At 35.4% G+C, this 22434-nt stretch overlaps 1 protein-coding gene across 3 annotated transcripts in view; it reads right to left on the bottom strand.

The window, feature by feature from the left end:
• Window positions 1-22434, bottom strand: part of DGKB (diacylglycerol kinase beta) — a gene marked incomplete at both ends in the record, with an annotated part of 317768 nt that overhangs the window by 241720 nt on the left and 53614 nt on the right. For all 3 annotated transcript variants that reach the window (XM_080340721.1, XM_080340722.1, XM_080340723.1), the window contains 5 exons: window positions 9331-9450; window positions 9991-10065; window positions 11386-11435; window positions 17445-17585; window positions 22095-22248. In XM_080340721.1, coding sequence (XP_080196847.1) covers window positions 9331-9450; window positions 9991-10065; window positions 11386-11435; window positions 17445-17585; window positions 22095-22248 — 540 coding nt within the window. The remainder of the gene's footprint in view (window positions 1-9330; window positions 9451-9990; window positions 10066-11385; window positions 11436-17444; window positions 17586-22094; window positions 22249-22434) is intronic.

The following is a 22434-nucleotide window of genomic DNA, read 5'->3' as shown; positions in this document are numbered from 1 at the left end:
TATATAAGTACCAATAAAAATTGGAGATTGACTCAAGAACATAAAAGACAAGCTGTTTCTTCATTTAATACTCTGCATCAGATCACAGTATAATCATCCTAAATACACAGGCAGTGATAAAATAAAAAATTCTTCAGAAGCTCATGGACATCCATGTGTTTCAAAAATGACTCAGAAAAGACACCAGGCTGCTGTCACCACTGCAACACAGTGCTAGCAATAAAACTAAGCTGATATAAAATTATAACTAGTATTAAAACTAAAATTTATCCTAGGCTAATTCTAAAAATAAAGGTATTGCAGGTTAGAAGGTAAACCCACCCAAAACAAACAACAGAAAGGATTGTTTAAAAACTACAGACACATTCCTAATGATCCTTAGAATAAGGACCATGTATCAACATATGTGCAGTGGGAAATCTAACCCCCCCACACAATAATACCTATGACCGACTTTAATTTATGTTAATCTACTGCCAACAGCCTATCAAAAAATCAAGTATTTAAGGGTGAGACTTACATCCTGGACCTCCTCTCCAAAAACTGAATTCCTTGTATTTAATCTCACAGTTTCAGGTAGCTGTAGCACTTGACTCAAATGTTGTGTGAACAGACTGATTAACTCATCAGCACTTACAACTCAGGGGCCTACTGTAACTTGCGTGTACAACTAAAATATTATCAAATCATTTGCATCCACAAAAGTAAGCTTTTTAGTTGCAGGATTCTCTTCCTCCTTCTTAGCAGAATCATTCTGAGACCTCACTGTTATTAGAAGGTTTTTTACAATGATGTAAACTTGGTGCAGTGTTAAATTAATTCTATAAATTCCAGGTTTCTTGGCAAGTCTGGCTGTCAGACTTTTTCCTTTTTGGAATCATTACATGTTTTGATTTAAAAAAAAATAGATTAACCTAATGCAATATAATATAATTTGATTTTTTAAAAACATATTTTTTTTTTACCAAACATAACATCCAGAGGAACAAAGGCAGTTAATATCTCTCAGCTGAAAATGTGCTGCAGTGGTTTGATTCTTCATTGTATATTGCTAAAACACTATAGTCTTCTTGGTCATTTTTACCAAAAAGAAACTGTGACACGGCCAGAGGAAAGCTACATCAGCCTCTGGTTCTCATCAGCTGCTATTTCTCAAGCAGTTGTTGATTTCTCACTTCAAGCCACTACTACTACTTGTCATCACGTATATACAATATTCCTGGCTACATCTTCAATAATATGACAATTTTCAATTATAAGGACAATGTAAGTCAGCGAACATAAATTTGAATACAAATTCAGTTTTGTCATATATTAGCATATACTGCATGACTCATTCCCTTAAATATCAATATTGCTCTATTCTAAGAATCAGCTGTTAACAACAAGTCAAAGATGAAGACTTCATCCTTGTGGGGAAAAATGTCCTGAACGAAAACCATCACTCCAAGAAACTAAAAATGTTAGGTTCAAAGCCAGGCCCTAGCCAGAAGACAACTTTGAATAATTCCTACAAAATACCTAGAAACAAAAGGAACTGAAGTCAGTTGAAATATATATATATATATTTTTTTCTCTATTGAGATATCAGGATCAGAGCCTAAGTGGAGTTTCCCCGATATTATCAGCAGGAGTTCAAATGGCATCTCTGACAGCTGGGCAATGTCAGGGTCCCCTTGCTGCAGAAAGAGCAGAGCAGATGCCTAATGTGGGATTCTCAGCCTGGCAAAAAGTGTGGAAGTTTTCCAGTTTTCTCTGAAGAAGCAGAAATAGATTCTGCAGCTGTGGAGCACTAGAAGTCTGTCAAGTTTCTTCATGACTGGCATCTGAAGAGGATGTATTTCATTAAATGAAGCTCTGAAACTTCTATTTTTCTTTCCATCTTACTACCACATTCCACACATTTTAAAAGTATTGTTAAACTGCAATATAGTGTGTGAATTTCAAGCCTTCTGAAAGCAGACAATTATTCACTAGACAATAAAGACCATGTAAAACCATCTGAGAAAAAACCAGTAAACAATGTACTCTTCAATTTTAACATTACTCAGGTCATCAACAGAGTCATGAATCAAAAGCAATTAAAATGAATGCTGACCAGCTTTCCTTACAATATTTGCTATTTCTGAAAATTAACAAAAATTCATAATTATGCATAAACTTGCCCCTCTTCCACATTAGTTCTGTGTTACTTTTTCATTTTAATTTTATTTTTAAAGAATGGCCATTACATGTGAATATGTGGCTTCTTATTTGAAGAGAACATATGGACTAACTTAGCTGGCATTTTCCTTATCAGAAAAACAAACAAGTCTTGATGTGGGTGTTCTGCCAATTAAAACACTTAACTGTGTTACAGGCTGCAACTGATGCAAATCCATTACATAAACACAATGCACTTTTGGAAAATAGCAAATTAAATTTTTGCTCTTGTGCACTGCCAAAAATAAGCAATAAAGTGCTGCATATGATTATGCATGCACATAACTTTTTAAAACACTGCCAAGAAAAACAAAAAAAGACATAATATGAAACAAAGCCCCCTCAATGCAAGTCTTTAAGTATGAATAAAATCCACAATTCTGACACATCAGTGCATTTTACTGACATTCACTCATTTTGGTTTTAAACTGCTTTTCAGGATATGGAAGCAAAGAGTCATTAAGAAGATCTCAAAGCAAGGCAGGTACAGCAAAAATATCTTCCTCACTTCATTATATATCACTGAAAATGAAGTATCTATATGCCATACGCAGACTTCAGCATATAATGAAAATAGTAACATTTATTTTGTTAACAACAACGGTTCTCTTAACTTATGGTCCTGACCCTTGTACCACAGCTTTGATTCCCAAAAGGACCTGACCTTAATAAGCAAGTCAACTGTGAAAGAACCAGTCTCAGAATTGGTGAAAAATTTTATGCAGTCACAGAATTTAGATAGACATCCCTAATCTGGTGTAATATTAACTTAGTTCAGCTTTTTACATATTTGTAAATAAAAGTTAGCAAAGAGAACTGAAGGTTTCAAGCACAAAATTCATGATTCTGAGACTTAAAAAGGGGTAATGAAATCACTGATAAATTTTCATCCTAGCAAGTATCAGCTCTTAGAATAGCTACAGAGCGTCTGAAATACCAGCATGCTCAGTCTTTTCTAAGAAGAGCCAGTAACAAGCAATCGACGGAAAAGGATGTTAGTGAGTCTGTTAAATCATTCTTTCACTGCCTACTTTTATTTTCATTTATTTTAAAAATATTTATATGACTTGACACTTTTACAACCAATCTTTGTGTAATGTTCAGTCAGCGGGAAGGTGAGAAGAGTTTCCATTAAACTATGCAGCACCTCCTTTTAATACAAATGCAGTTAAGTTCCATATTCCTTTGGTGGTTCTCAGCAAAGAATTCATGTCAGGTTTTGTTTCATTTAGTTTGGGGAGAGCGGGTTCTAACACTGTTCTCGTTCAACTGGAGGGGGAGAACCATCGTTCAAGAGACGTGCATTAGGGAGAGTTTCTTACTTCTGCCTTCCAAGATATTTTGTGTCTGTGTGTGTGCTGGAGAAAAGTGAAAAGAAAAAAAATCCCTTCCCCAGCCTTTATCCATGCACTCACCAGTGTACTATCCTGATCATCCAGAAATGCTTAAGTATTAATGTGAACATGAGAAAACAACAGCATAGAAAAGTGAGCACAGGAGGGGAAACAAATTTGTTTAAACAAGCTTCAATATTAGCCACACTCCAAAGTTCCCCTGTCCCTAAATTGCTAGTCACCTGTCATCCGCAGAGAATGATATGCTGCAGAAATTCCATTTTAAATAATGACAAATTTGTATACTTGTATGAAATAGCATTTATTTTACACCTTAGACACAGAAAAGGTTCTGATTACTCCTGACATCTGCTGGGCTTTTACCAACCTCCAGGCAACAGGAGAAGGAGGACTGTGGAAAGGAAAGGCATTTATAAACTCCCTGCAAAGAAGTGGGAGCCAGCACAGCATAAAAGCAGTCGGCGTTGTCAAGAAAAGAGATGAGCACTCTTACAGCAGCTCCTGCTATGAAATCTCACAAAGCATTAACATTTCCCCCTCTGCTGGCAATGCCGTGAAATGATACAGGTAAAAAAGCTCCCGTTACCACTTCGGGTGAATCTGCTTCCCAGCTGGCAAGGAGCTGGCCCAAAGAGGTTGAGCCCCTGCTGCCTCTGGCAGGGTCTTTGTTTTGCCCCCGTACATATGGAAACAGCATATGACCCATTGGCACTTCAGTCTTTTACAAAACTCACCTGTCAGACTTCAGACAGGACTTAAAAAAATATCCTTGGGGACAACAAAAGGCCAGATCGCCCTCATTCCTCACTGAATGAAAGAAATACAACTCTACAAAGCTGCCCAGGTACCAAATAGTCATTTCAGACTTCGGCCTGAGAGGGACTTCCCATGGTGCAAAAGATTCCACACCAGACTTGCAAATGTTTGCAGTTCCCCAGTTTGGTTCCACTTTCACATATTCAGAGCTCAAAAAGTAAGCCAACAATAATGTAATATACAATGTAAGAAGTAGTACTTCCCAAGTATGGATTCACACTTGAGTATTCCACACCATATTTAATAAAACAAGGTTAAAAAGGAGTTAGTGTAATAGCATAACAAATAGCATAACAGCTCTATATATTATATTATTATTATATATTTGCTGCTTGAATATTCAAAAATAAAATTGTAAGAGTATTCGCTTCTGATTTAATTGAAGCATAGTCACGCTTCAACACAGATGTGTTTATCCCATTGAGATTTACCTTGATTTAAAAGGTGAAATGGGTTGATAGTTAAAATTGGTGACTTAGGAGAAAGGCATAGTGGCCTGCTTTCAGATTGCTGATGACTTCATGAAGCATTTACACATTTTCAAGTTCTCTCTCACCTTAGGGCAGCTTTTCAGCAACCATATAGCACCAGACACGGTGCAACTCTGACATCTAGTGGCCACTGAAAAAATAATAAAATACCTTCCACTCCTAAAACAAGGGATTTTTTTTGAACACTAGCACTTCTGAACTTGCAGTTCATACCTAGTTTTTTACAATCTATGACAGAAGTGGTAGTAATGACCCATTACAAGAGATGTGAGACCAAAATATCTAGCATGGAATTACTACAGAAGATAAATCAAGTACTTTTATCAGAACAGTGTGGAATAATATTGTACAAGTGAGGAACTCCTGGGGAAGAGCAAAGTATTATGTTTGTGGACGACAACAAAACTTGGGAGTGAACCAACATTACGAGGCATTTTGTGCCCATATTACAGCAGACACTTTAAGCAATGCTACAAGACTCAATGGGGTAAAATACAAACTACACTGACAATGTTGATCTACTTAAATTAATGCAGAATGAAATGAAAAGTTCAGAAACTACGATGTTTCTACTGTGGAGGAGTAAAATAGTCTAGTGGTCACTAGTATGCAATAGGCTATTTCCCAAAACTGTAACTATCAACCAGAAGAAGTAATGCAGAGACATCTCTGTCCAGTCTGTGTTTGGATTGGAGACAAACTCTTGCCTTAAGAAGTAAAAATAAATTTGGAAAGTTGATGAGGACTGCGAAAATTGCAGGCTGAAGCGTGACACTCAGCAAAAAACTCTACCTCACACATTTATTATTAAAAATTGTACCACAAAAATTAAAAATCCTCTATAGTTACCTGATTTTTTTTTTTCCTACATGAAATTCTCACTTTTGAAGAGATTATTTCTTGGAACATTTTCCATGAAATTGGCACAACTAAACCTCAGAGTAAGAATTATGGGTCTTAAAGGTTTCAGTAGATGAAGTATACATTCAGCTTCTGCTAAGTGGAAAATTGTAGTCACCCAAGTACAAATGTTTTATGCACATAATACAATTACAAGGTCTTTTCTTGCAAGACAAATTTCCAAACAGTATGTGTATCACAGCACCCCTATAAAATAAGAACCAATTAAGTTCTTATTCAAGTTCCTTATCTTGTACTACAATTATCACATCAATTGCCTTGAAAAGCATCAAACTAAGAATATCTTGTTTCTATCCTAGAACAGTTGCAGAGCTAAATCTCTCTGTATTTCTAAGTTCTACTTTCACAGTAACTCTAAGCTAAAGTTTCAGGAGGAAGCAGCATAAAACCCAGTAAGATAAAATAAACTGGATATTTAGGCTGATTTCCTAGAGAAATTAGACTTATTTATGCTCTTTGTCCCTTTATCTCCAAGACTCTAAACTGCTCCAGCAATTTTTAAATTAATTTAGTAATCTCAACTAGATTTGAGAGGGCACTAGAAGTTTCATGGAAGTCTAGAAAAAGAGGGGGAGGAGGGAGCAGAGAGAGAGAGAGAGAGAAGGAGAGAGAGATCAGAAGACAAGTCAGGCAGATTTCCCAGTTGCTTCTTTTAACTTGGCAACAGCTGGCTGACTAATATTTGTAATAACAGCCTAATACTCCTGTTACTCAGAAGGGGATTACTGATGAGGTCAGAGGGCAAACACCACAAATCTGTGAGAGATTAGGCTATCTCAACCTCATTGTTTATAAATAGTAACTTGTTTATTCTTTTATTTTTTAATAATATAGTCCCATATTTCACTCAAATGCTTCTCTGATTTTTTTCAGTTATTGTAACTAAAGCATCTAATATAGTATGTTATAAAAACTGATTGAAAGGCTTCAAATGTAATATAGAACTTTTACATGATTATCTGATCTTTTGATACAGCTCTTAAAGGAAACTAAAGATTCACTATAAACAATGTAGCTGAATTCTGAAGGTACTATGACAAATATAATAAATTATCATAGTTTCACTGATATTAGCATAAAAATTACACCAGCTGAGAATCTTGTATTGGTTGTACAATTTCTATGCAAGAGTTAAGTATATCACAGTAAGTTAATGAATTCCAACCCAACACAAATTAAAGACCTCACTGTTTTTCTGTTGGTTTTGTTTTTAAATAAACTCTGTCCCTATCATCCTGGATAAGCTCTGAAATTGATGTTTTGGATTTAAAATGTCATCATTGCCTCAGTTCAGCATAAGAGCCAAAGCATAGTTGGCTCACGTTAAAAGAATGTGAGAGAACTGTTTGGTTGGTTTGGAGGGTTTTTTTGCTTATTTTCAACATGTGAAGACTACCTGGACAGGTCTAAGCCATAAGTAGGTTATGCCCTTTATTTTCACAGCCCAATCAGCCTGTAGAAAACTTTAACATATCAGAACTTTATTATTGGTTTACTGAGTCCAAAAGAGGTATGTTACTTTTCTTTACCATAACTAAAAGGAGACAGAAAGCCAGCCAAAAAGCAGAGTCCTGGGAAGCTAAGTTGGCAAAATCTAACAGCAGCACATAAAAAGGAATAAAAACATTCCACTAATGGGAATGATGCACTGCTTTGGTAATACATTAGATGCTGTAAAACCAACTAAACCATGCTGTAAGTTTACACAAAAGAACGATGGACAAGCATTACAGTTTTAACTTTCTTGATTTAACTTTGCAATGTCCTAAAGTACATTTAGATTTGATCATTTAGGACTGTGTACAGACAGAAGTAGTGAGTTTTTGCAGGTTTGATGGAAAATTTAAAAATCTGGCTTTCCTCTACACACTATGCAAATAGTTTGAGAAATAAAGAGCAGTTTCAAATATGAAAAGAAAAATGGGAGACCTTTTAGAGGATGGAATAATTTCCTAGTAAATCATTAGCAAATTACTAGCAATTCAACTTGTACAGTTCTGTAGATAATGGACTTCATTCACAATAAAGTAAAATATTAAAAAAGTATTAAAAGTCACCCCATCCATTTTACTCCAATTTTCAACTAATAAAACTATGCTTATTGATCAAAAATATATTTTGCATATCATTATAGTATTTTTTCACAACTGTACATTTACGTCTCTTCAACACATAACGTACAGGGAATACTCTTGATGACCAAAACACTGACCCATGTTGATTGCAGGCCATAGAACTTTGATCATTGTTGATGTGTTTTCATTATTTCCATATTAAAGCTAAACACAGAAAGATAAATTATCTAGTAACTAGGAAAAACACTTAAAAGGATAAAAGGTCTGATAACATACATTTACAGAGGTTCTTTCCAATAGCTTTTGCTTTAATATGAAAATAAACCTTTACAAAAGGATCTGCACTAATTTATAACGCAATTTATAGAGTTTTAAATTTAGAAAGAATGAAGTGTAGACACTGAAAAATGCTCCCAGAACATCCACACTACCTGTCACTAAAGAAAAATCTGTACTGAGATTGACTACATTATCCACTATATACTGATTCTTGACAGCATTTGCTGCCCTTTGTTCATAGTAATTCTGTGGAAATAATGGAATTCAGCCTGACAAAGATCTGTTGTTTGATCACAAGGAAGAAATTCAACAGTTTTGTTATTCAGTCACACATATAGAATTAGAATTTGTACTTCCAGTAATCCAAATGTACTGAAAGTTATCCTCAATTCAGATATTTAGCTGGTGATTTGATTAATAAGATTTGACATGAATTGTGTATCTTCTGCTAAATGTGTCGTTTTGTTGCATATTTCCCTATGGAAAGTCTAAGTTACCATCGAGCAACTACAGCAATCTAGGCTTAATTCAGGTCATAGCAGTATACAGGGAAAGTAAGTAATATTTATTATTTCACCTCAATATCTGAAAAAGACTTCAGAAAAAAAAATGAATAAAAATGTTTTCTCTCAAATAACAGAAAAGCATTTGAAACATATGCTAAAATACTTGTGCTAAAAATTAGCTCAAATACAGGACAGCAGGTGGCACTGGCAACATGCCAGTGTTAAAATAGGTGTGTTGAACTGGTATAAAAATGATCATATTACATCTGTCTTATCTTTAATGTGAAGTTGTAAATGCACAGAACATAAGCTCTTCTTTCAAAACACTCTATCCTTTGGTGTAAGTGTTCTCTTTGATATTATTACTTAGTGTAGTTTATTAAGGTAGTTACAGAGAGAGAAAAACTATAGTCACAGGGATGTATCATGACAGGACAAGAGCCAACAAGCAGTAACTGCTGCAGAAGAAATTCCATCTGTGCCTAAGAAAAAAAGCTCTTTCACTTGAGAACAATTAACACTAGCCTACAGAACTGGTGGAATCCACCCCACTGGAATTATTCAGGACTAGATTATTCCATCTGTGGCCTTGCCTTTAATAAAAGGTTGGACCAGATGATCTCCAGAAGTTCCTTCTAACCTATATTGTTCTGTCCTTCAGTATGGTTCATATGTTAATACTTACATTCTCTAATCCAAGGAGGACCAAGAGCGGGATTGTAGTCATTCCTCCTTGGATCCATTCCTCTAGAGAGACAGTGCCATCATGATCGTAGTCAATTTCTTCCATCATTTCATGAAGGATCTACAAAGTTTAATGAAAAATCTCATAAATTCTCTTCTAATATAGGAGCTTCTAGTTAGAACATGTGCAGATCTCAAATTCCCTCAGCTGCATGCAAAAAGTAAGGAAAATATTATCTGTATGGCACCTGTAGTAAAATGAGTACTCAACAGTTTAGAAAAGTGTCATATTCTTATCTACATTTTATTATCATCTAAAGTTCCCAAACTAAGTTGTGTCCCCTTGTTTACTTACTATATACAATACAAGTAAGACATAGTTACTTTTAGGAAATATTCAGAGACAAATTAGTTGTGTTATAAATGTTAATTACTACATGCACTAAAGAAAACCTTACATTCTAGTAAGAATGTTTCAGAGATCAGATTTAATCAGAATAAGACTCATAAAAGCACTAATTGACAGTGTCATAGTGGAGCGCATTCTATTATTATTTTTATGTTACTAGCATATAGAATCACGTGTTGACATGAAGTACCACAAAATGATTAAACACCATCTCTAGCAACATGAAAAACTTGTGATAAAATGGGTTCTTACTGGATTCAGTTCAGTAACATCCCATTCAAGGTACTCTGCAACATGCATCATTTGAGCAATTATATTTTCCAGCTCCTACAGATGAAAGAAGAAGAATTATAATACTTAATACAATATTATAATGACAAAGTCTATTGCAAGCAACTTATAATTCAACCATATTGCATTGAATGACACTTTTTCATCAATGTTCCTAATACAATGTCCTTTACACTGGAAACTGTCCACTCCTACGTGAATCTGTTTCACTAGCAAAACATCAGGCACAGACCACAAACCATGCGGGGAGGTGAAATACAGCTCCACAACTGAAGGACAGCCTCTGGCTTGAAAGTAGTAACAGATTCTTCCTTCCTAGTTGATCATTTGAGCACTGGTTTCATGTTCTGAAGCCCAACCTGTGATCTGATGATGTAAGGTCCTTTAAATTCCATAAATCTAACAAACTTGGGTTTTGACAGTCATTGCACAATTCCCAATTTGGCATAAAGAGGATGGTATAAACTAATACAGAGATATTTTCTTACCATTACAGTGTTGTAACTTCCCTGGATCACACACCACTAGTGCTTCTCCATATTGCTTTATACAATTCGGTTTGTAAACATGATCAAATTCTTATCTAGAACCCTTCTGAATTCTCATGTGTATTTATTATGCACTAGTTATCTAATTAATATTTTTATTGTCTAAAACAGTTATACAGTATTTACTTTATAGCTCTATATAACTTAGCTTCTCTATTCCTCTGTAACTTATGGGAATCTGCTATTCTTTACCATTCCTTTCTATGCTGTCTTACTTCAGGGAGATACAAAAAGGGGGGGAAAAAAAAGGAGAAAGAAAGCTGCCAATAAAATACTTCTTTCTGTTAGGTAACAGAAAAAATAGTTACATTTTTAAGTCATTGCTATATCTCTGATTTTGCTTCAAATGTCTGGTTGGGCTACTCTTCCAAACTTTGTTTTTAATACTGTTCCTCCATTCTGAATAACAACCTGGGAGTTCTGACATCTCTCCATTTATATCCACTGTGTGACTCTCATACTTTCACCTTTTAATGAATTCTTCAGAAATGGTGCTTTCATACACATCTACCAGCAGCATACTACAATTTCAGGAATCATATTAATGTGTCTCCTACGGTAATGTGATTAAAAATCAAAAGACTATAGAATAGGAGTCCACTTTAGCAATGTCAACATTTGAAAATGTATACAGTTGTAGAAAACTCAAGAGTGACCCTAAAAATAGGTGACTTTTTATTGACTGTAGTTTATACTGCTTCTATTAATTGAGGATAAATATAAGCTTGATTTGGATTAATGGAGTTTTGTATAGGTATGTCATTATGACATACTCTTACAATGCATTAAAATACATAAATAACATTACCGAACTATCCAGGTATCCATTCCCATCTGTATCATATAAGCGAAACATAACTAAAAATGAAACAAAAAGAGAAGAAAACTCAGTTAGAAACCATAGTAACAACATTGTTTCATAAAAAAACAAAACCTAAATTGAAACACAAAACAGCAAGGCCTGAGTTCTAAAGAAAGGACAAACATTAACATTTTCACACTAACTGTAGACCCACCAAACACTTCATGTTGTGTGAGCGGTTCACTCTAGTGACTGCCCTGCCCATAGCGCCTCCAATGAGACTTATTAGCAGGACAGTGCTATTGCACATTTCCACATAATCACTCCAACCGCTAATTTGGTCTGTGAACTTAATTCTGGTTCCTCCTAGAGATGGTCTGTATTCATGGTGAGTACCACCAAAAGGCCCTTTTGTCATTTCACAAAACATAGGATCACACACATTTGGTCAGGCAAATATTGCTAAGCCTACTTAAATTACAATGTTATCCTACTGCTTGGTTGCAGCTATCATGACTCAATAGATCCGGGACAGTTTGTCAGAGCTCTGAAATCTAAAGACGATCCCTTCAAAAACGCTTTTTTTTTCCCCCTCAGATCTATTTTCCAAGGAATAAGAAGAGAGATCATGTACAGGTGGGTCCCAGACACTGTAATGTCTTGAGTGACAGCAAAAGCAAAGCAATCTGCTTACAAACTGTCTTATCAGTTGTCTTTGGACACACAGCATACAATCTTGTCAACAGTGAGCAATCCCACCACATTGGACCCACAGCAAACGCTGTTACAGTCAAATAAATTCTGCAAGTAAAGTTTATCGCAGTTTTCAGGAAACAATATGAGAAGTGAGAGGAAATTCTTAGCAATTAGAAAGTAAAATTCAGAAAGAAATTGATTGGTTTTGGCTTGCAGCAAAACATATTTAACAATATGGATTGGTTTGCTTTCATTATATCTCCCCTACCTTATTCTGGTCACCTAACTGTAGAAAAAAAAAGGTAAGTACTATACCTCTCCACCACTTCAGCAATTTTTGCCACTATATTGCACTGCTCTTAAGAGCTGCAATATGAGACTGAATATATTGGCTATAGCACATTGTTTCAAGCTACAAAGGTCCATTACTCATTAGTTATAGGCTAAGAAAAACCTATAAAAATACTTTTATTTGCCTCAGAATTATACAGCAGAAATGTTTAAGTGTAAAACAACAGTTAATCCTAAAAGCCACCAGAGAATGGTACTGTCCCTGTTAGTATGCCTTCTACCAAAGCTGCTCAGAGCAGGACAGCTAATGTTATAATATCTGGAAAAGATACCATTAAGCATTCACAGTTTCCATAGGGACGAATCACTGAATCAGCCAGTGATAAAGTTCAAATCATTTGGTTCTCCTTCCTCCTCCTCTGTGATTGTAATGCACTGGTTGAAACAATGTCCTACGGTTATCACGAAGGCAAGGTTAGCAACTCCTTGACCCTTACCCACTCCAGGCAAGTAGTGCTTACAACTTTTTTTCCTTTATTATGAATTAGTAATTCTAATCAGTCATTTGAAAACAGATATTAGCATAATTATAACTGTTTCACCTCTGTAGCAAGTCTTTCCAATTACATATGTATTGGGTAGTGAAAAGACCCAATCTGTGCTCTTGGCTAGACTCTAAAAAACATTACTGGCGTGGCATGCAATCTCTTTTCTATTCATACTCTGCTAAATATTTATGCTGTTGCTGATTTACATACTCTAGGAGAAAAAAAAACAACAACAGAATGATAAAAACATCTGAACAAAAGTTCAGATGCAAACTACAGAGCCCAAGTCAATCTTTTATATTTATTTTCTCATCCATCTACCTGATAGCACCAACTGGCTACTTGATTTTTATTACCAGACTGCTTACCTTTTGTAAAAAATTAAAAATGTATTAAAAAAAAATACCAAGATGAGATCAGTCATTGCACTGCTATACTTTCACCTGCAACCTCTGGACTTCTCATCTTGCATATGACAACAGGTGGTATCTCAGAAATTCCAAAAGTTAAAAATTTGAGAAGAAGTCAGGGAATTCATTCTCAAAAACATATACATACACTAGTGCTGAATGCACTTTCTATTTTCACCAGTGCATGTACTCTGAAAACTGTGAGGCTTGTCACACTCCATAGAAGCCTGAATGTCCAAGAACTGCATAGCACAGGAAAAATAAAGACTGTAACTAATCATATGGCTGCAAAAATACAAAAGGACATTGAGGCATTCTTGAATCTTCTATTGGTATGGAAGAACAGAAACAGAATAACCTGGAGACAACCTTGATAAGAGAAACTGGCAAAAAGCCCACAGCTCATAATTCTTGAAGTTTCTGTTCATAATAGTGGAGAGAAGTTTGAGAACTTTTAAGCACAGTATGTTTGCAAACTTATGGTACCCATGGAGGTTGTGTGTGCTTCCTCCACACCATTTATGTCTCCTCCATACTGCCACCTGACATTTCTCTGAACAGTTTCAAAAGAAACACATCCCTGGTGTCCATGGTTATACTAATAAAAATCATATACGCATTGAGGAATGGGTTGTGCTGATAAAGCCTCATGTAAATATGAGCTAAAATAATTTCTGCTGTTGGGGACATTAAAAGAGGAAAAGTTGAGCTACATCATTGTTCAGTTCTTAGGGAGTACCCTGCACATTGACAAGGGGTCTTTCTTACACATTCAAGAATCCTCGTGTGGACAGCAGCAAGCAAAGCTTGGTACATGTGAAAACAAAATGACGAGCAGAAAATGGTTTCTATGGATCAAGTCTAAAGGTTGAGTATGAAGGTACTTACAATAAATGTACCTTGAACTATTTGAAATATGGCTAAAGAGAATTAAAATTCTGCCAATGTATCTCTGCTAAGAAAGTCTGGGATATTCTTTCTATTGAGGCCATGTACAGTTTATGAATAATAGATAGGCTGAGTGTGTCAAACAGGTGACATTCATAGTGTTTAACACCTCTAGGAATACACTGCTAATAGGTTAGAGAACCCATTAATCTGCTGGAATATTTGTAAATCTATGAAAACTCATAGATCACATAGATCAAATACCTAAACATTATTTCCTTTAGGTGTATTTTATCCTAAAAAAATCATCTAGCTTATATCAGATTTTATTTGAAAGCACTGCTTCCACATTCTGCTTGTCCTGAATCTAAAGACTCAGGTGTGATTCACAGTGTTATGATTTGAGATTAACATTAATGTTGGCAACTTCAGAATAAGCCATCTTTTCCTTTTTCACACCACTGCTACTCATTTGTATTTTACCTTAAAGCCACAGGACCTACCTTTCAGATAAAGGGTTAAATTATATCATGAATTTGTAAGGAAGTTTCAACTAAAATCAACAGGGAATTCTGCCTACTAACGGTATAGTATAATCCAAAATTTAGACACTAAAAAGTGGCAATATGGGGAAATTTCAACCCTGTATGACAAAGTAGAAAATAAACCTATATAAGAACCATAGCCTTAATTATATGTAGTAAATTCAAATGGTCTTTAATATACAAAACACGTAAGTGCCATACATTTATTAGATCAGGCTCTCACTCCTAAATCATGCAGATCATTTACAGTGTTAACCTATGCAGCTCCTGTTGCGGGAAGTTCATTGAAAATCCCCTGCCCTAAAATCATCTGCTTCTCTCCCCTTTTTCATTGTACCAATTCCTGGCACTAGGGGAGGGAACTGATCCCCGTTTCATGCTGTTTTGTGCACAGAGTGCTTTAGAGCTCTGATGAGGCTTTCATAGTTTGCTACAATGAAATACTTATGATATTGTAAGTCGATTTCAATCCTAGGATCTTAGTTGTCATTCGCCTGTGTTCTGAATGCACAATCACCCATATATCCTCGTATTCTCATCATATGATACCAAACTGGTATTACCAAATTTGGGGATGGATCCTTATAATATTTGCTGAGATAAAGGTATCAGTGACCTTATAGCACAATTTTTTTCATTCTAAGAATAGAATAGGATTGGAAGGAAAGGGACCTGCAACAATCATCTAGTCCAACTGCCTGACCACTTCAGGGTTGACCAAAAGTTAGAGCATATGATTAAGGACACTGTCCAAACACCTCTTAAACACTGACAGGCTTGGGATACCGACCACCTCTGTAGCAAGCTTCTTCCAGTGTTTGACCACCCACTCAGTAAAGAAATGCTTCCTAATGTCCCGTCTAAACCTCCACTGGTGCTGCTTTTAACTATTTAACTATTGTGCTGATAAATTATTTAACTATTTCAACTATTTTAACTGTCTCTGCAAACTAGGGAGAAGAACTCAGCATCTCCCTCTCAACCTCCCCTCCTTAGGAGGCTGTATGGAGAATGAGGTTGCTCCTCAGCCTCCTTTTCTCCAAACTAGACAAGTCCAAGGTCCTCAGCCACTCCCCACAGGACATTCCTTCCAGACCTTTCACCAGCTTTGTTGCCCTTCTCTGGATGCATTCAAGGGTTTTCAAATCCTTCTTAAATTGTGGGGTCCAGAACTGCACACACTGCTCAAGGTGAGGCTGCACCAACACTGAATACAGCGGGACAATCACCTCTTTTGGTTAGCTGCTTATGCTGTGTTTGATGCACACCAGGATGCAGTTTGCCCTCTTGGCTGCCAGGGTACACACTGCTGGCTCATATTGAACTGCTGCCACCCAGCAATCCCAGACCCTTTTCTGCAGGGTTGCTCTCCAGCCACTCCTCTCCCGATGTGTACTTCTGTGCAGATAAACTCCATCCGAGGTGCAGAAATCAGCATTTTGACTTGTTAAATTTTATCCCATTAATCACTGCCCAAGGCTTCAATCTATCTAGACCCCTCTGCAAGGCATCTTCTCCCTCAAGACAGTCAGTAGCACCTCCCAGTTTGGTATCATCAGCAAACTTGCTAATGGTTCATCTAACTCCTGCATGCAGATCATTGATAAGTATACTGAACAGGACTGGCCCCAGGATAAGCCCTGAGGAACACCGCTGGTGACCAGTCACCAGCCAGAGGTAGCCTCATTCACTACAACCCTTTGAGCTCTGCCCTTCAGCCAGTTCTTCACCCAGTGCACCATCAACCCACTCATCCCACAGCTGGAAAACTTGTCCACAAGGATGCTGGTTAGTAAGCTAACTACAGGTCATGAAACATCAAAATACTTCAGTAACATGCAGTCATGCAACCTTGTAATGAATTCTCCATTTCACCAGATGAAGCCTACTGTTTGCACTTCCTATCGTATTATTTACTTCCCATGAAGTATTAGAACCTGATCCCATAATTACTTAATAGACAGCTCAGCTATGTGTATAGAAGCACACTTAGTGTCAGTAAAGGACTATACAATTGGATTGACTGTTTATCTATCTGGAAAACTGGCTTCTAAAATTCCACAATGGGGAAACACACAATTTCTTTCTTTTTTTCTCCAATTTGCAGATCAAACTCAGTTATTTTTTCAACAGGTAGAGTTGTTGGACTTTAATGAATCAGGCCTCTAACTGAAAAAAATCAAGTAATTTCTAACTTCTAGCATCAAACATTCATTCCCAACAGTGGTGGAGACTTGGGTCATTCTTGGCTTTTTTGTCACTAATATTACAGAGTCTATGGCCTATATTAACAACTATTTTTTGTTTGCATTAGCTGGTTATCTGCAGATTATTCACCACTTCTATATATTTCTAAGCATTCTCGGTATAGTTCATTTGTTTTTCACAGGTCCTATTTTAGTCAACAGACAATAGTATAGAAAGGATTATTTTCACTGCAGAATGCATGATACTTACTCTTCATCTTAGCACATGCTAGATAGGAAGAATTGAGTTAGAATTTCATCAAATTAATATATTCTAAAGAATAAAAGATCATTCCTGCAATAACAGTCACCTAGGATCATATATTATAATGTAACTACTATGATCTGAGTTGTAAACTCAGAAAATTAAGAAACAGAGTTTTCATGACTTTTTTTTTACTTCCCTGAAAATAAAGAAAATGAACTTAAAAAAGAACATACATTCTAGCTTGTCTTCAGGTCTTCCTCTTTCTAGCAGTGACAAATAGCAAACAATATCTTTCAGCTGGATCATGTCTGGCGAATTTAAGTTGGCAGGAGTAGGAGGTCGGGATGTAGAGGTACCTTTGTTAAGTCTCAGACCTGAAAATAACACACAGCTTTTGTTAATCTTAATATATGGTATAAGCAGAAAATGAAAAGCAGAACTCCTAGATACATGCATCTTTGTTTTATTTGAATCTCAGATGACTTTTTAATTTAAATATAAATGAGAAGTTTTAAACAATTTATGTTCAGAGTTTATGCAGCAAAGGCAGAACTAAAATGGATGGTAAGGTTTTAAAATATCACACCAACATAGCAAATTATTGTAAAAAGAAAATCAGTTGTGGGAATGGCACAAATATTTTTTCACTTGTGTTGATCCGGTGTCATTTGATTACAAACAATTTGGTGAAAAATTTCATTCTACTGCATTCCATGTTAATTTGAGTATTTAAACAATCCCTGCCCAATACTGCATCCACTTTTCTGTGCTTATAGGAATTTTGTCTAACTTCAAGATTTACACTTGCTACACCAATTGAAGATGTTTCAGTGTAAAAGAACAATGATAATACACAAATGTCTAATCTTCCCATAAACACAGCCAGATGTGTATCACAGTAACACATATTTAAGACATTGAAGCCTTAGCCACAGAATATAAACATAAAATAGACAAATAAACAAATAATTTAAATATAGTCATAATAATTGCTCAAATATTGTGATCAAGAGCAGTTCCAGTGTGCCACTTGGAACAGAAGTTTCAACATTGCCAAAGTTTGTTTCAAGAGAACATTAATGAGCAGTCTTGATGATATTACTGAAATCTATAGGAACAAATAAATATAGGGAAAAAAAAAAAAGAAAAGGAAGGACAGGAATATAGAGAGAAAGCAGTAATAAAACCTTCAAACCTTCTTTACCAGTTTGTTACATTTCTCACTGTAAAGATGGGAAAAGATTGTTACAGTTCCCACTGCAAACATAAATCTTTACTAAAGGATTTACTATCTTTAAATATTTCTGTAATTAATTCAGAACAGATTCATCATTGCATACACAACCTGCGCATGCAATTTCTCTCATCCATTTGTCTTGGACATGTTAATTACTGCAGCAAATGGAAACAATTCTGGTGGGTTCCTCCCCACTCCATTTTTTATCTTGAAAAACTTCATTAGAACCGAAGACATTTTCAAAGGTCTACTGAGTTACAAACGTTAAAAAAAAAAATAAAAAATCAGTAAATAGAGCAATTTGGTGCGCAGAAAACATATCTTTTAATCAGGTTCATGCCCATGATTTCAGGTAGATAATTAACACTGAAAGTAAATATTTAAATGAATAAAAAGATTTAACAGGGCAATGTTCTCCTAAATGAGTTTGCGTGTCAGTAAGTGTCCTTAAAATTAAGACAGTATAAAATGTTAATCAATCAAGATGCCAGCTTCAGTCATACAACTGACACAAATAGTTCACATTCCAGTCTTATGTGAATCCTACGCACATAATGAAAGGTATTATAAAACTTGAGCTAACATATCTCAAAAAAGTATAGTCCTGGATTTCACTGAAATCCAAATGAAAAGGCATATAAAGTTTAAGGTATCTTATAGCTCATCGCCAGCTACAAGCTGAAGGTTAAAGCAGTACAGCTTAATCAGAGGTGTGAGAGAGGTGACTACAATGTGCTGACTTACAGATGACTGATAGTGCTGCTGCTTACCTGGCATCTGTTTCCACCTTTCTTCAGACACCTTAACTGAAAATATAATTTATAAACAGACATGAGTGGACCAAGAGACATTAAGTAAAAAACAGTCACATGGCAGAGAGATTTATGAACCCTGCTACTTTCCTCGTGATTTTCTCTAGCTCTCGTGTACCTTTCCACATTCCAGAAGAACGTTAAATGTTTCTGATAAATTTATTTCCCGGTATGGTCAGCTTTTTCACTATTAGTAACATTTTTAAATTACTAAATATCCTAATGTGAAGGTTTCCATAATTTTCATTTGTACATTAAAATCTACCAATGCACTCTTTTTCCCTTTAAATGCTAAAAATTATAAAGATGTTACATCTCGTTTAAACCTCATGCAATTGAATCACAATATAAACAGCATATTTTCAGGCAGAAGTAACCAAGAACCCTTGCATAAAGTGAACTGAATTACCTCTCTGAAGATACTTTGCATGTAACAATTTATCAAACAGTCCTTCTGGTATTACGCTAAATACATATGGAAGACTACTAAACTGCTCTCACGTTACATTATTTCTGAAGTCCTTACTAACAGAAAAAGATGAAAATTAACTACAAACTTGGAAAAGTGAGTGAAGGAGAAAAAGCTGTAGGAGTTAGAGTAAGAAACTCAGCATACAGTTTAAATAACAACTATTATTATTATTATTATTATTATATTTGCCACACATTAGAATAAAATCTGAGAGAATTACAGTGAAAGTGAAGAAAGATGAGCATGGACTATATTGGGCAGAATTTAGCTATAGATCTGACAATGACCTAAAAACAGTTGTTATTTCTACATGTGAAGTGTCAGACCCATAGAAATAAAATACCAGAATGATAAAATATGATTTTTTAAAACAATAGTACTCAGATATCATATGTAAAACCACAGTATAATAAATAAATATGCATGACTAAATGGCAGCTGCTATCGGAGTTTCAGGTAAAAGGCATTGAGGTAAAAGATTACAAATTTTGGTGGCTGGTACAGTGCATGTTTATTGCTGGTGCTACTCATTGATGAAAATATGACAAAAATGCCAAGGAAAAATTAAAAGTAATGAAAGTGGAAATGAAATTGTGCTGCTAAGACTTCAGAGGCAACAATCTATATTCACAGCAAAAAAAAATTCAATGCTGAAAATTTATGACATCCAAATTATACACTGCAGCATACGATGAAGAATACATTTAGACATGCCCTTAGAGATTCCATGGCGAGCATCTTGAAGGGCAAGGGACTGAATGGTCTAAATGACTTGCTCAGACCTGTAAGTGAATCACTATCAGAGCTGCAATTAGCAGCAGAAGGTTTTGAATACTCCACACAACAATTACACTACAGTCTACTAAGCTTACTGCTCTGCACATGGAACTAGTCTAGATAACTAACAACAAAAGTCCAAGAAGTTGAAAATGTACTGTCTACAGAGCAGATATTTGCAGAAGGAGATGCATCCATGGCAGTTCTGACTGGAAAGGACAAAAGGAGATAGCTAAAGCATTTAATTCGAATGGAAAAAAAAAGTATATGAAAAAATCATATAATTAATGTGGTAAGCAAGCTCTGCAAGCTGAAAAAAGCTTTTTCAGTTCAGTCTAACTACCCTTAATGATCATTACAGTATATACACCTTGCAAATAATAGAAGATGATAATGTAAGGTGGTGGTTTGGGTTATTTTGTTTCTTTGGTGGTTTTTGCCAGGAAATAAAAAACTAAGAAGGAGAAAAAAAATATGTATTGTAAACTTAAATAAAGATAACTGAAACCCATCTATTTAACATAGTGGAGAATGGCATCCACTGAAAACAAAAAACAGGTCACAGTGATATCCAAAAACCTGTAATCAGTATTGTACACTGAGGCATCTATGGAAATCTAGTGCTTGGCATGTGCAAGAGAAGCTAACATTTCAGCAAGTAGCACTTGTACCAAATTCACAATTTCTGGATGATTTGCAATTTGAAGACACTTAATGTTCACATAAAGAATTCAAGCAACTAAATACCCATCAAACCATTTGGTAACTCGCTCTAAGTGCTTGATTATCCCAGCTGTTCAAAACATGCAATTTATTTCATTAAATTAGTCTGGCATCTGCTTTTAGATACTGGAGTTTTATAGAGTTTCCAAATTGCTAATGTGTCAAACCAAATATATCAAGTTAGGAAGGTAACCTTAAATTTCTTCTCCAAATTTTCTTTAAAAGTTTTATAAAATGTTGTAACCTGACAGTTCTTAACACTATTTTTCATTGAAATATTTTAACCTGTTGCATCCTCTGAACTCAAAATCACTTTTAACCAAAATGTTCAGTTTAGCATGAAAATTTCAAACTGCATTAAAGGAGATCCTTACACTGAGAAAAGAAATACTGCTAACACTTCCAGGACATTGAAAATATCAGTAGCTGATAAGTATTTAGGATTACTAATAGCAGCATCACACCTAGACAGTTAAGAGAAGCAGCAGTAACTGGTTACAGAAACTGTACAGCACCAGCAGGAGCCACCTGCCTGATGCTCTGAAGGTTTCAAAGTGTTTATACAGTAGAGTAGGCAGCAAGATCATGTAACCATAGCAATCTGATTAGCATTAACATGACAAAGGTTGTCCACTTGGTGTCTCAGCTGCATCATTATTGTGAATTAAATAAAGGAAACCTTTTAATTTCCATTTCTTTTTACAATATTTCTTGCTCATTATTTGGTTTTCCAGTTTCACAAATATCAGAGCAAAAAAGAAATACATACAGTTTAGAATTCCATACAGTGACAGCTATTACAACTGAAACAGGAGGGGGATGGAACCTTCAGGACTTACATTACTGTGATTTTAATACTTACCTCCAGAAAGGTGCTGGGGTTTGTTTTTTATCAATGGGCTGCAGTGAGAGATTTTGTTGCTAAATGATGTAAAAAGATGCTCAACGAAATCATCTGGTAGGTCTGCCTCCAGAAAAGTCTTCATGAACAGCTTGAACCCTTCTAAATCGATTGTCTGCAGTGAAAGAAAAAAAAAAAGGAAGGAAAGTATTTGAAATTATTTGTTTCACAAAAACTTCCATACTAATCCATCAGATAATACATACTAATCCATCAGATAATATTCTGTTAACAAAAACTTCAGATTGTCTTTAAAAATATTGATTTCTGAAGATATAGGCTGGAATACCTATTCTTGAAA

Source organism: Nesoenas mayeri (genome assembly GCF_963082525.1).
Source record: "Nesoenas mayeri genome assembly, chromosome: 2".
Lineage (NCBI taxonomy): Eukaryota > Metazoa > Chordata > Aves > Columbiformes > Columbidae > Nesoenas > Nesoenas mayeri.
The sequence above is the reverse complement of the archived record's forward strand: the minus strand, read 5'-3'. Positions and strand labels throughout refer to the sequence as shown.